The following is a 14,763-nucleotide window of genomic DNA, read 5'->3' as shown; positions in this document are numbered from 1 at the left end:
TCCCATACTTGGATTCTATCCAGGTCTTTCTGTAAGGACATTCCAGAGTATATATAAACTTAACTAACCTCTTATATGCCCATACTTGTGTAACACCAATAAAACATGACTAAGAGGGCCATCTTGATAAAGCTGATGTAATGCACTGTAAAGAGGTAGCTCTCACTTGAACTGCGTGCGCATTCGTCATATAACTTCCCAAATAAAACTAGAAAGTAACACACACACTCAGACATACTGCTCCCACACACACAGCCCCTTCCTTTTAAGCAGGTCCAAAGTCCAGTGTGTCTCTGGGCAGCTACAGTACTAAAGGAAACAGTGCTGTGATAGCAGATGATTTCAAGTGTGAGTGTGTGCGTGTCTGTGTCTTTCTCATTAGTACTGTAGGTGTGTAAGTGTTGTTTTTTCTTTTCTTTTTTTTTAATTTGCAGTATTTATTCCATTCAATACAACAACACCTTTCAGGATATTTATTAATTAAAGGTAACTTTTGAAAACCTATATATTTTTAATTTTGATTGCTTGTTGTTTAACCTGCTGTTTTGCAAACTGCCTGTTGTATTTAAGACTGGTAAAATCAATAAAGTTATTTATATTGAAAAATACTATATATACTTTAATTAAATCAGAAAAATAGCCCAGGCAAGAGGTTTACTCATTCACAAATACTAAAAAAAATGTTTGTACCATTCAAATAACATAAACATGTTTTTATTTTTCATTCTTAAACTTCTGTATAGCTTTGAATTATAACTTAAGTGTTAATGTATCAAACTGTTTAGACTGCTCGATTTCTCTTTAAAATGTTTTGATCCACCTTTTTTCATATTTAGTCCTATTTGTCGCAGACAACAGTTCTAAGAAGACCATTTTATCAGGCTTCCTAAAACAGCTGGGTTCAAGTTATAATTTAATTATTGTTAACATTTTTAAATTCAGTGATCCACTATAAATTCCACTTTAGCTGTTTGACAAGAATCTAAATCCTGAAAAATTTTAAACTATGTGATATTTAAGATCATTTGTAACTTTAGCAGTTAGGCTATTTAGTGGTAAAGTAGCTCAAGCAAATTAATTTTACAAGTGTATTGCTTCAAAGTTAGGGAATATTTACTGTGCCTTTCTATAAATATTTTCCTTTTCTTTTTATTTATATGCTATTTGTAATGCTTATAGACAAATTAATTAAAACATTTGCCTTGTCCTTGACGTTTGTGTTGACATTTATTTACATTGTTACATTTTTTGTGCTCTGTTTATGTGTATATTTGGTCCAATCCATCAATCAAATACTCAATATTTAATTTACCATTATTAATGACCCTGTGGTGGGCTGGCGCCCTGCCTGGGGTTTGTTTCATGCCTTGCACCCTGTATTGGCTGGGATTGGCTCCAGCAGACCCCTGTGACCCTGTAATTAGGATATAGCGGGTTGGATAATGGATGGATGGATGGATTATTAATGACCTGATGTTAGAAATAGAGAGTAACACACTGTACAAATATTAAAATCAAATGCTACAAGAAAAGCTAAAGCACACTCAAATATGATTTTAATTTTAGAGAGTTAATACAGAGAGAACAGTTCTTGTAATAAGCAAGTAACTGAAAAGAGGTGGTTTTAGCTTTGGTTTAAATGATGAAGCATCATTGACAGATGAAAGAAGAAAGTCCAAGAGTTGGGTTGTGTTTTTGGGGCAAAGAGAAGACCTGTGTCAGAGGATCTTATTTGTTTTTTGGGTGAATATTATGCTATAAGTAAGGACACAGATTCTGTAATGCTTATATTTTGATAGATTTGATAAGTTATCAGTGGAGTTTTATAGATGATGATGATTGGATGCCAGTGCACCAGGAAAAATTGAGCTGAAATTTTATCAGTGTGGGTGACCCAAGTCACGACTCTACTAGGGAGAACAATGTAATGCGTTATATTAAATCATATTAAGTTATATTCCCAAAAAATAAAAAATGTATGGTTTTCAAACTATTGTGGTATACAGTAAAGGTGATTTTCATGATTTTATGATATATCAGGGCGGCACGGTGGCACAGTGGGTAGCGCTTCATGGGTCCTCCCTGTGTGGAATTTGCATGTTCTCCCTGTGTCTGCGTGGGTTTCCTCCCACAGTCCAAAGACATGCAGGTTAGGTGCATTGGCGATCCTAAATTGTCCCTAGTGTGTGCTTGGTGTGTGGGTGTGTGTGTGTGTGTGTGTGCACCCTGAGGTTGGCTGGCGCCCTGCCCGGGATTTGTTCCCTGCCTTGCACCCTGTGTTGGCTGGGATTGGCTCCAGCAGACCCCCGTGACTCTGTAGTTAGGATATAGTGGGTTGGATAATGGATGGATGGTATATCAGCTGTTGCAGATGTTATTAAATCTGTTTGCCACTGCTAATACTGCTACATAGATTCAATTTTTAAAACTCCATCTCATTTCAATCTGAAATTAACAACATTTTTTAAACATTATTTTAGCAAGGAAACAGTCACTATGAGCAAAGAAGAAATAAATGGCACCATTTGTCAAAAAACAGAAAAGAAACAAAATGAAGAAACAAGGTAATTTTGGATCTTAGCATATAAATATTTAATAGACTGTGTATTATATTTATATTATTTATTACCACAGTTTTAATTGAACTGTCTGTGCAATTATATCCCAATTATAATAAATTCATTTTGGAAAAAATCTAATGATTAAAATTAATAAAGCACTTACAAAACAAATGCACAGGGACATTCAAGTAGGAGAGTGTCTCTTATATTACTTTATTTTAGCACAGAAAGAGAGGCCTTGGGTACAGTAGAAATGAATGGCACCACAGTTAAATAAATAGAAAATAAGGCAGGTGGAGATCAAAGGTAGAATGTAATAGCTCTTATTTTTGTTACGGTAAAATGCCAAATTGTGAATCTGAATTATGGGCTACAGCATATGTTTTTCTGGATGTCTGGTACTTAATATTTATTTATTAATATAATTAGGATTTTGTTCATACTAAATCTCAACAAGAATAAATAAGTTAAAGAAGCTATTAATCTGATTAGCATTGATAATGTAAAGAAATAAAACAAATAATAGTACATTCTGTTTTTGAGTATTTGTGCCTTACTGTGTTTCATGAGATTCTCTTTAAATTTAATTTGCTCAGTTTAGAAAATGTAATGGCTCTTGTAATGGTGCATGTCTATGTTTTAGTGACAATAATGAAAAAGAAAAGAAGGCTAACGTATCCCTGGTCAGCCCAGCAGCTATGGTAAGCATCGTTGAACGTTGGCTGATTTCGTTTGTATGCTTTGCCCCGAGTAAAGAGAATGTAATTGGCAGACTGGAGTTTTCTCAGCCATCTGTGTTGTACAAAGTTAATACTGACTTGTAATCTTAACGACTGTCACACTATGTGACCCAGGGTGCGCCACTTATTCTGCTTGTGCATCACCCATCATGCTAAAGTAGGAGCTCATAATAAAATCCATCCACTCATTTTCAGGCTGATTAAGTTCATGTAGGTCAGGAGGACTTCAGCCTAATTCAGCTCCTCCAAAAAACAGGATGCCATTCTATGAACAGAGCGGTTTAACATAATGTAACATTATGACTTTGAACAGCAAGACAAAGCCATCTTGAACACATTAAAACATGATAGGGAAATCTATTCAGTACAAGAACTGAACCTGGGAACTATATAATAAGAGGCTACACAGTACTGCCAAATAGCCAGCGTAGCTTCACATAATTGGATAATTCAATCCTTTTAAATAAGTAAAGTGAATGTCTGTTTAAGAGTTACTTTGTAATTTATATTTAAAATGTCTGTTACAATGCTAAAAATATTTTTAATATGTTAAATAGTTCCACTATGCTGATGGAAAAGATATATTGCTGATGGTACTAGGATCACTGATGGCTGTGGCCCACGGAGCAGCACTACCCAGCATGATAATTGTCTTTGGAGATATGACAAACAGTTTTGTTGGCAATGCCATTCCAATGCCAAGTGAGTAAAATACAATAGAATACTAGCAACTGATCAGAATTAAAGAGCATTTTAGAGTTTAAATAAATTTAAGGTAATCCTTATATTTCCTGCATTATGACATATTTTACATTGTGAATTTGCTCAGATTATTTGTTAGGGTGTAGCAATACATCTGATAAAAAAATGACTTAAGTGACAGCAGTAATCAAAACGTGCTATCTGGAGGCGTTATAAAGTTACTGCCACCTTGGTGAACTCAACAAAATAAAAAGGTAATAAAGGTCACCTATTGGAACAGTTTAGTTACCAAGTGTAATATAGAAGGCTGACTTTGACCCTTAAGTTCTGGAGGCATAATTTCCTAGAAACAAAATTTATAGAAACAGGAAGAAAAAAATCTTACAAGTTACCCAAGTATAACCTCCCTGGAGGAAAGCCTAAAGTTGTCCATGAAGTCGCAAAATGTAGGGATGTGCAGGTCTTGGTTTCTTTGTGTAAGGTTAGTGTTCATGACTCCTCTCTATGAAAAATACTGGACAGAAGTGGGGTCAGAAACTACTACTCAGTGACTTGAGTGTTGACTTCACATTTAACACAGTGCCCCCTTCAGAAGGACTGTAACAGTGCAGAGGAGCCCGAAGGGAAACTTTTGAGCTACATTGGCCCATTTTGTCTGGACAAAAGCTCACCCTGAATACAAAAGTCAGCCATTGTGGTGGTATTGTCACATTTTGGTGATTATTTGATTACATTTTTTATTTAAATTTTATCAAACTCTTAAAGGAGATTCATGCTGCAAGACAGTCATTTCAAAATATTCATTGAAATATTTGAAGAAATTAAAATGTAGATTTTTTTAAATAGTCCACTTAATGTCCATAATTTAAATGTTCTGGTACAACTGAAAATGAGACATTCACGATGAATTGTGTTGAAATCTCACGGAGCTACAGCAGTGGGGTAATGAGAAGTGGGCCAGAACTCTGGATGAATGATCTACAGTATAACTACATGAAACGGCTGATTGTTGTTAATGAGTTGCTGCTAAAAGTGGTATAATCATCTTTTTCAGAAAGCATGGCCATTGGGTTTTTCATAATTTCCTAACTAGCGGTCTAAGTATTAAGACTGTGTTAATTGTTCACTTGGGGATGCATTTATCCAGTTGTGTTCTGGTTGAAGCTCTCAATCCTTTCAATGGGAAAAATGTGAAAAAAATGCAATAATGCAGAAATTCAGATGGGACAAACCTTTTTTCGCAGCACTCTCTGAAGTATACTGATAAACGAGTAATCTGGTAATAATCAACCTTTGATTTTATTGTGTTTTATTGTGCGTTGTGTAACATGTTATTCAAGAGGTAAGCCATAAGCACAGTGAACTGGCTTCATGCTACTAATGACACTTTGAACTCCATATGTTTTTGGCTCTGGCTTAAATAAAGTATATCCTGGTTAAGTAGTGCTTATTTAAGAAATAGCTTTTCTGTTGAGAAATTACTTGTATTTCTTCTGGTAATAATCAGAAAGGTTATTATAAGATCTGTCTAGTTTTATAGTTTGTAAAATAACTACCTGCATTTCTTTATATTACTCGTTTAAAAACTGCCTTCTAACTTGTGAGCAACTGAGTAGAATAGGATGAATAAAAGAAGTGCCAGGGCCAATACTTCCAATGTGTATTTTTTTGTTCCTTTAGCCATTGGGATGTTGTTCCAACAGTGTGTATCATTTATAAATATAATTCATTTTAAATTCTGGATTTTATAACTATTTTATCTTCTTCCTGTAGATGATACTGATACAAACAAAGAAACTTTAGAAGAGCAAATGACAAGGTAACCGAACGAACAAGTGTTCTTATTCCAAGCAGTCTTCTTGATTAGTGTGTGCACCTTTACGATAGACGCTGCTACATTCTTTCATTGAAAAGACAAACATAAAGATTACCATTTGGTCTTAAATGAAGCCCTAGTTTAGACTGCTTACTTTAATAATTTTTTTATTTGACATGCACATTTTGGACAATTTTTAATTCTCACCTAGAGAGATAATTTAATCATTTGTATCCCTGGGACTACACCAAACATGGCTGTTTGGAGTGACTGTGACACCAAGGCTATCTGACAAGCATTCAAAGTTTTTTGCCCAAAATTATATTAACTTGTTGTTGGATTAGGAGGAGAAGGAGGAGGAGGTTGGGAGCATGATCTGATTAGAGCGTGCTGCTGCACCCACCACATGCCAAACCCCCATGATTGAGATCCGAGTGCAACGGGTGACACCTCAGCACCACACTGAACTGTGGGAGTTTTTTACAGTGGCTGGATTAGAGATGAGTATATTAGAGGGACAACACAGGTATGACAGTTTGGTGACCAAGAGGTTAGATTGAGATGGCTTGGGCATGTGTAGAGGATAGATGATGGGTACTTTGGGAAAATAATGTTCAGGATGGAATCACCAGGTAAAAGGAAAAGGCCAAAGGAGAGGTTTATGGAAGTGGTGAGGAAGGACATGAAGGCAGTCTGTGTGTAAGAAAATGAATAAAAGACAGGGATAGATGTAGCACTCGAAAGAAGAAGAACAAGACATTCCCTTGTGGTATACAAAGCAGTGTTTTAACAGAAATGAATTACTTCTTTGTAAAGTTGAGAGAGTTAGATGCCACAAACAAAAATATTAGCAGGGGTTCTTTAGTAACATGGTTGGTATCTCAAGAAGAATGCTCAATATGTATTTACAGCAATGCTGGCAGCTCTATGAATGAACCACTACTTTTATTTCTGTGAAAAAAACAACATAAGAAATGGACAGGTTTATGTTGTAAATGGTTGTGGTTTAATATGAAATTTATTTCAGGTTTGCCATTTACTACTCAGCAATTGGGGCTGGTGTGTTAGTCGCTGCATACATGCAAGTTTCTTTCTGGGCCCTAGCAGCTGGAAGGCAGATAAACAGACTGAGAAAAGTGTTCTTCCATGCAGTAATGCGACAAGAAATTGGCTGGTTTGATGTCAATGAGACAGGTGAACTAAATACTCGACTGACAGAGTAAGTACAATCAGCTTTTTCTTGAGTTACCATATGTTAGACATAAAATTGGACGTTTACTCAGTATATTAGGTACAGAATGATTTTATGTATATTTCATTAGAGTATGACACAAGTATCTCCTGTAGCCTATACTGCAGTAAGCTTTCAGTTTATGATACAATTTAAATGTGTTCTGGATAAAGGCAATTAGCATAATTTTACTCAAGAGTTGTGCATTTAGGTTAATTGGCCATTCTAAATTGGTTTTCCAAGAATGTCTATGTTTGTGTACTCTGTGATGGACTCATGCTTTCTGCAAGGTTTCCTCCTACCTTATACCCAGTGATTCCTGTGACCCTGAATGAGTATATGGGTTAAAAAATTAATGGAAGTATGAATGAGTGTTTAAGGGGGTTAATGTATAGGGTAAAAATATTAATATGCGGAGACAGATTCTTTCTTTCATAGGACTATGCAGAATAAGATATTAATATTCTTCAGTTTCAATAATATGTTTAATGTTCTGCCAGGGTTAAGATAAGAAAGCAATGGAAAATGCACACCTGTCACTGAAGGATGTTTGGTGCCAGCCTGAGAAACTTTTGTTTCTGGATAAGACTGCTTGGAATTCCAGAAGAGACTGTCTGGTTTTAGGAAATCATGGGACACTCTCTGAAAGCAATATTATGTTTACATCCTATACTATATTATGGTGCACCTGTTGCTGTATAACCACCAGTGTCATGACCCATGACATCATCATGTATAGGATATTTCAGGTGGCAGCGTGGTATCAAAGCTTTTGGATAATTCTAAAACAATCTAACACACATATCTTTCATTATGTACAGATTTCTTTTGGGAATCCTCTGGTTAGTTCCGTTAATTTCGACTGTAGCCTGCTATTCTGACCACTGATGTTGATCTTTGGTTTACTTGTTAGAATTGTTCTACTTCCTCTCAATGACCTGTACCTGCCTTCTGACAATGATGTTGCCTATACCCTTCCAATAGTTTAGATCACCTAATTCTTCATGTCTTCCATTATTAGCACCTTAAAAAGTATATATAGTGAAGCATCAGTTCAGAAGTCATAAACATGCACAAACTTTGCTCATGTCTAATTTTTAATGAAGAGTATATTCACCTGACCTGGACTAAAACATACATTTGCTATCTCAAGCACTGTCATAATTCTTCATTATGAAAAACACAATGTTGGCAATATTTTCTTCTGTCAATGATCTCAAATACCAGCCACACGTCACGTCATCTTTGAGAAACATCCTGCCATGATGAAATTCTGCAGTGCATCTCTTGAATGTGGCTTAGGAAGAAAACTAGGCCAGGATTAATTTGCCAAAAGGTATATTATTTTCTAGAGTTAGAAACTGAACGAAAGCATGACAGCAGTTTCAGCATTCATGATGACTTAGATTTGAAGCAAGAAATATGCACTAGAAGCTAAAAAGCTAGAAAATTGTAATTCACATTTTCTAGCATACAGGAACTAATCGCTGGTAACTTAACAATTCAGTAATGTACAATACACTTTTCAGGTTAAGCCTCCAAGCTTTGTCATCACTCCTCCTGCATACATGATATTCATGGCTCAAAGTTGTGCTTCTACACTATTGCTTTCTAGTATATCACGGTTAAACAATTGAACTTAGAAAGGTATTTTTTAAAATTTCTTTATAAATCTCTCTCTCTCTGATCTATTTCAGTGACATAGCAAAGATTAATGAAGGAATTGGGGAGAAAATCTCAATGCTGATACAATCTCTTTCCACCTTCATAGCGGGATTTGTAATTGGTTTTGTATATGGATGGAAACTAACTTTAGTTATACTAGCAATCAGCCCAGTCCTGGGATTGTCTGCAGCATTGTTCTCAAAGGTATTTATTATAAATATATTCAAAATGATTGCAAGCCACTTATCTAACTTTACCATTTAATTCCATACTAAGGTAGATGACTAGTGAAGTGTTCACTGTAGCTTTAGAGATTTTGAAAATTACATTGTGATAATCATTAATGTATTCTAGACTTTAGTTTTTGTGGTAAATGTACAGTATGTCTAGATCACAACATATTTCTGTACATATACAGTGCCTATAAATATAATCACCTCTTGGAAGTTTTCACCTTTTTTGTTATAAAGGATTGAATCACGGTGGATTTAATTTGCTTTTTTGGTACTGATCAACAGAAGAGGATTCCTCAATGTCAAAGTGAAAACACATTTCTGCAAAGTGGTCCAAAGTTAATTACAAATACAAAACACCAAATAATTGACCACCTAAGTATTCACCCCTTCAAGTCAGTATTTAGTAGATGTACTTTTGGCAGCCATGACAGCCTTGAGTCTGTGGGCATAGGTCTGTGTCATCTTTGCATGTCTAGACACTGCAATTTTTCTCTTTGCCACTTTCCCATAAAGCTCTGACTGGTGAAGCGCCCAGTCGTAGCTTTCAAAAGCTGTATATTTTGCCAAATTAAATGTTACATCTTTGGTTTTTAAATTGTCAAGGTTTTATAGTTCTATATGTTAAACCTTATATAACTGAGTCCACTTTCTTTATATTTGTGATGCCTAATCTTAGATCTTGAGCTTTTTCCTTTGTATTTCTTGCTTAGCAGACCTGCACTGAAATTTTCTGTTATATTTAGAATATTTTGTTGCTTTAATTCAACTTTAGTTTTTAGCTTTAATAACAGATAACTCAAATACAAACCTTTGTGTTTAAATAAACTATTTCATATCTGGAGCCAAAGTATTAGGTATGAAAAAAAAGAGAAAATTATGCATTTATAAACACATGGGGTTTTTCACAGATCCTGACTGCATTTACTAGCAAAGAACAAAAAGCCTATGCAAAAGCTGGAGCAGTAGCAGAAGAGGTCTTGGGTGCCATCAGGACTGTAGTAGCCTTTGGGGGACAGAAAAAAGAAATGAATAGGTGAGTTGACATTTTAGCTGTGTCTTTCATCTTTATTTCTATGCAGCAAAACAACATTATTTAAAAATGTGATGATGCCGGTCCGCTCCATACTCCCATCGTCCCTACGGGAGACATGAACTCGACACCATTGGTAATGTCACTGAAATGAGCTGACATATGAGGACAATTCTCAAATGAAGCCAGGGGATATTTCCAAAAGTGCCAATGTGCTTTTATTTCAAAACAACAAACAAAACAATGTCCAAATAAATAAATCCATAAAAACAGTGAAAAGTTGGGATAAAAAAACAATAAATAAATCTGATAAAATCCGAGGTTAACAATCAGAAGTTAAAATGCAGTCTCTCTAATTACTCTTTCATTTTCCCCGGTTCACCCATTGGTCCCACAGCCAGCGGAGACCCAACAGCCTTTCGGCTCCTTTCGGCCGACTTCCATCTTGACTGCCTTAAGGACATCATGGCCAGACCATCCGAGGTCGGTTCTTCTCCCTTCATCATTCGCGCTCACGCAGTCGCTCCTTTGCTCACCCCACTTTAAAAGAACATTCAGTGGGGCGAACTAGCCGCTAGAGTGCTACAAACAAACGCTCCTTCGCGGGGCCCCAGCTCGTGCTGTCTCCTCCTTACAGGTGGCCAGATCTTACATTCCAAGACTACCTTTCATGTCCTTTAACCTCCTTTTTTCCTCGATCCCTTCAATATCCCCTTTCCTGGTGCCGACCCGTAAACATACACACATACACACACACACCTCCGTGGACGCAGCGCCTTAATCACACGCCGCAGGAAGCCAATGAAGCAATTGCGAATGATCACACCCACGCGTGCAGGTGCAACTCGCTCCAACTACTCCAATTAACTCCCCACGGCCGTGCAATCGCGCCCACGGAGAGTGACACGGCTTTATGGATTTAAAACCTGGCCCCTTTTCTTTTGAAGCCGCAGACCCGCTATACCACAAAAAGTACCTGTGATTGTATTTACTCTACATTCTGGTCATTCATACAGCGAGTGAAGCTGAAGGAGAATCTTTTGGATCAGAGTTCAAAGGCCGAGGACCTTCTCTGTGTACATTCTCTCCGTATTGTCATAAGTTTTGTATAATTTGCCCAAAGTGATACGTTTAAGCTAGTTAAGCTAACTGATGACTCTGAGTTTACTATTAGTGATTCTTTATGGATGTGTGCATGTATCAGTTCTTGTCTGTTTTTGATGTAACTGAAATACTCATTGGTTGACTTTGAAACTTGTATGTGTGAATTTATTAAAAAGATAAGTGAATAGACTGAAATTAGCACCCTATATGATTCTAACAGTTGTTTTATATCTGTAGGGTTTTTTTTTTAAAAAGAGAAAGCCATTTTATCATTGTAACACATTCAGTCTTGTGTCCCATCCTGTTATATAACAGATTATCGCTACATTGCTTCTTTCTTGATGGTTTCTCTTTTATTGCCACTGATTTCCCTGTCTTCTTCAATACCATTTTATCTGTGTTAATTTTAAGTACTTAATTTTTCAGGGCTACCTTTTCAGCTTTGCTATGTTGTATGTATGTACAGTATGTAGTTTGCAAAAATTACATCTACGGTACTCCATAATCAGAATGGACTAAGTGCAGATTTTCTTACTTCTTCCATAATCCCAAGAGATACTATAGCAATTTTATAGAAAAGAAATGGATACTGACACTAGTTTATGGTAAATTTAAAAGCAATTATTTTCACAAAAAATAAATATGTAAGTATGGAAGTTGTTGTCAAGAAGTGAATTAAACAAAAATAACCAGGAGCCACGTTACATAGACATTCATCTTGGTTCAATTATTGGCATATATCGTTCTTTTTATATATATATATATATATATATATATATATATATATATATATATATATATATATATATATATATATATATATATATATATATATATATATATATATATATATATATTTATATAGTTATTGTGAAAAATATGTATTGTTAAACCCACTGGTTCCAAAAACAACAAAATGGAGAAACAATACAGCAGTGTAGAGCACCATACACAGTTATAAGAAACAATAGAAATGAACATTATTTATTCTGAAATGGTATTGAATTAAGCACAGTCCAATTGTGTATACTGAAGCATTGATTCTATAGGAAAAATGCAGTTAGGTTCTGCTGGACACTATTCAGAATACACTTTTGCTACTCGCTGTCATAAACACATACTTTTGTGTCCCATGGACTGACTAGGGGAGACCAGAGTGTGTGGACGCACTAGCCCTTCGCTCTCACACCTTCCATACTCAGTAATGATCCTTCTGCAGGTTCACTTAACGGAAACCTTGTTACGGCTTTTACTCCATCTTGAAAGTGTTTTTTTTTTTTTTTTTGAGGCCTATTTTGAATTTAGAGGGTTTAAATTTGAAACAATGAATCTTCTTTTTCAATTCACTCCGCTTCCTTAGGAAATTTGGTCTTTGGTTTCATTAGTTGTTCAAGAAAAATAAAATGTAACAAAGATATAACTTTTTCTTATTATATAGCACAACCTGTTAAATTTTCTAGTGGAAAAGGTTATTCCCCTGTTTCTATCTTGCGCATTAGCCTTCATCTGTCAAAGCCCGGAGTTGTCTTTTGTAAGCGTGCAGAAGTTGTGGGCTAGGCTATATTGATTAGTACTACAGTGTATGTTTCTAGAGGATTCAAGCCTTAAAGTTCACTGAAAAGAGAGCATACAGCTTGATTAAATACTGGTGTGAGGTTCTTCCTTTTTTAAAGTGCCCTTTTGATTCTTCTCCTTCGAAAAGCTTCGTTGGTAACACATACAGTATGATGACAGCAGGAAGGCAAGTGTAGCCTCTAACCAGCCGTCTCCTCCTAGCAATTCTAATATATTATTAAAATTGATTCAGCTGGTGTCCAGGACTGTGGTAGTTATATTTGAAATGGATAAAAACTGTAGCAAAAAAAACAAAAAACTGTTCTTTCATCTAGCTTCAGTGAAGGCAGAAAATAATTAAATCCATTACACATGGCGGCCATAAGTACAAAAATAAAGAAGATGTGAAAATATGTAGCAATCTGTAATGCATACCAATACAGAAGTCAGGTTCAATGAATATACTTTGTAATGCTGCAGCAATATTTAAACTGTAATGATTTTTGAATGTTTGTGAAGTAGCACAGTTTCATAATGGAGCCACTGCTGCTTTACAGTAAGGAGAACAAGGTTTGCATTCTGGACATTCCTTGTGTGACATTTGCCCGTTTTTCCCCATGTCTGAGTGGGTTTTCTCCTACTGTCCAAAGACTTGTAGACTAGGTGAATTGGCCTTGTTAAACCTGCCCGTGTGTGCTCACCCTGAGATAGACGGGCACCCTGTCCAGGTGTTGTTCCTGCCTTGCACCCGATGATTGCTGGGTTAGGTTCCAGCTGCCCTGCATACTGCCCTGAATAAATTGGTTAGGATGGATGGATGTGTAGGTGTGTGTGTGTGTTTACTGAGAAACTGCTATAATTCTATATGATTCTAATGCTTGAGAAACAGCCATGGCAGTAGGTTTTGTTAGGTGTTCTGATATTAAATGCCAAAAAAACAATACTAACCAAACTTATGTTATTTTTAAGATTTAAAAATAATTGCCAAGACTTTCAAATTCTGTTATATTTGTATTTGCAAGGGACACAGCATAAAACAGGAAAGGCCTGCAGTTAAACTTCAGGGACAATGTTTATTTTCAAGGATGAACTCTGATTGTTTCATTAAAATACAATTGAAGTTCCCCTCTTGCCTTTATGCACAGCAAGAATTTCCCAGGGCACTCAGGTCAGGTTTGAAGAGGGTTCCTTTTATGGCCCTTTGAGAACATGCACTGCAAAACATCACATAAACAACAGCAATAATGTTTAGCTAAAGTAGAATGTTAAGAACTTGTTGAGGTTATAGGGGTTCAGGACTCATTTTACCCGTGGCAAGTATAAAAGAGTTCTGGAAAGAAAGCCAATCAAACAGGGCCTTTGAGAGAAAATCTGGGCCCCGGTGCAAAGAAGGTGTGTGGGCCCTTATACAGAATTCTACACACATGTATGTCTGTATGTTATTATTTATTTCTAACAATCGTAGATTACATTGAGACATTTAGATAAGTATGTGTAGGTATAAATGTAATAATAATGTAATATATTTATAATAGTAAAAGACGTTTATAATAGCATTTATTGTCTTCTGAACAAAGGTGCTTTCCTGGCCTTTTTCCTGGCGAAACTCTGAATTATATTTAGTTTCTATAAATTATTATGTATAGTCTTGAATCTCTCGATAACGTAGACAAAAAGGCACACGATGTCAGTGGGTCCTTTGTGCTACAATTACAGCATTTACAGGGAACTTTACCTGTGGAATTATTTCTTCCTTCTCTGTCCTGTAAAGTCTTCTTTGCAGTCCACGATGAATCAGCGTGGCTCGTATCCCATTTTCAAGGAGGAGTAATCTGAGCAATAAGTTTGAAGCTAGGAATGAACACATGAGAACACTCATTGATAGTCACTTTCACAAGTTTTTGAATCTTGAATGCACCATGTTATGTCACTCTAAAGTATTTTATCATTGTCACAGCCTCCAATTGCTATGCGCTCACTCAACGCTTCGCAATCTTGTACACGAAAATTCTCGCACCATTCTTTGTCTTAGTTTGTAAGGACGTCTCCTTCTCGAGATAACGACATGTTTCAGGTTTCGTGATGTTTCTTTGTATTATGCTCCTTCAGCACTTGTTTAATTTC

At 36.0% G+C, this 14,763-nt stretch overlaps 1 protein-coding gene across 1 annotated transcript in view; it reads left to right on the top strand.

Annotated features, from left to right (window-relative positions):
- The first annotated feature begins 322 nt into the window (after positions 1-322).
- abcb4 (ATP-binding cassette, sub-family B (MDR/TAP), member 4) overlaps positions 323-14,763 on the top strand; it is an 87,377-nt gene continuing 72,936 nt past the window's right edge. Inside the window, exons 1-8 of the mRNA XM_028817130.2 lie at positions 323-486; positions 2,481-2,564; positions 3,205-3,262; positions 3,859-4,003; positions 5,777-5,822; positions 6,847-7,038; positions 8,748-8,919; positions 9,860-9,984. Of these exons, the coding sequence (XP_028672963.1) occupies positions 2,497-2,564; positions 3,205-3,262; positions 3,859-4,003; positions 5,777-5,822; positions 6,847-7,038; positions 8,748-8,919; positions 9,860-9,984 (806 nt within the window). The 5' untranslated portion in view covers positions 323-486; positions 2,481-2,496. The remainder of the gene's footprint in view (positions 487-2,480; positions 2,565-3,204; positions 3,263-3,858; positions 4,004-5,776; positions 5,823-6,846; positions 7,039-8,747; positions 8,920-9,859; positions 9,985-14,763) is intronic.

The sequence above is a fragment of the Erpetoichthys calabaricus genome, chromosome 13 (assembly GCF_900747795.2).
Source record: "Erpetoichthys calabaricus chromosome 13, fErpCal1.3, whole genome shotgun sequence".
Lineage (NCBI taxonomy): Eukaryota > Metazoa > Chordata > Cladistia > Polypteriformes > Polypteridae > Erpetoichthys > Erpetoichthys calabaricus.
Note: the sequence above shows the minus strand (reverse complement) of the source record. Positions and strands in the feature narration are given on the sequence as shown.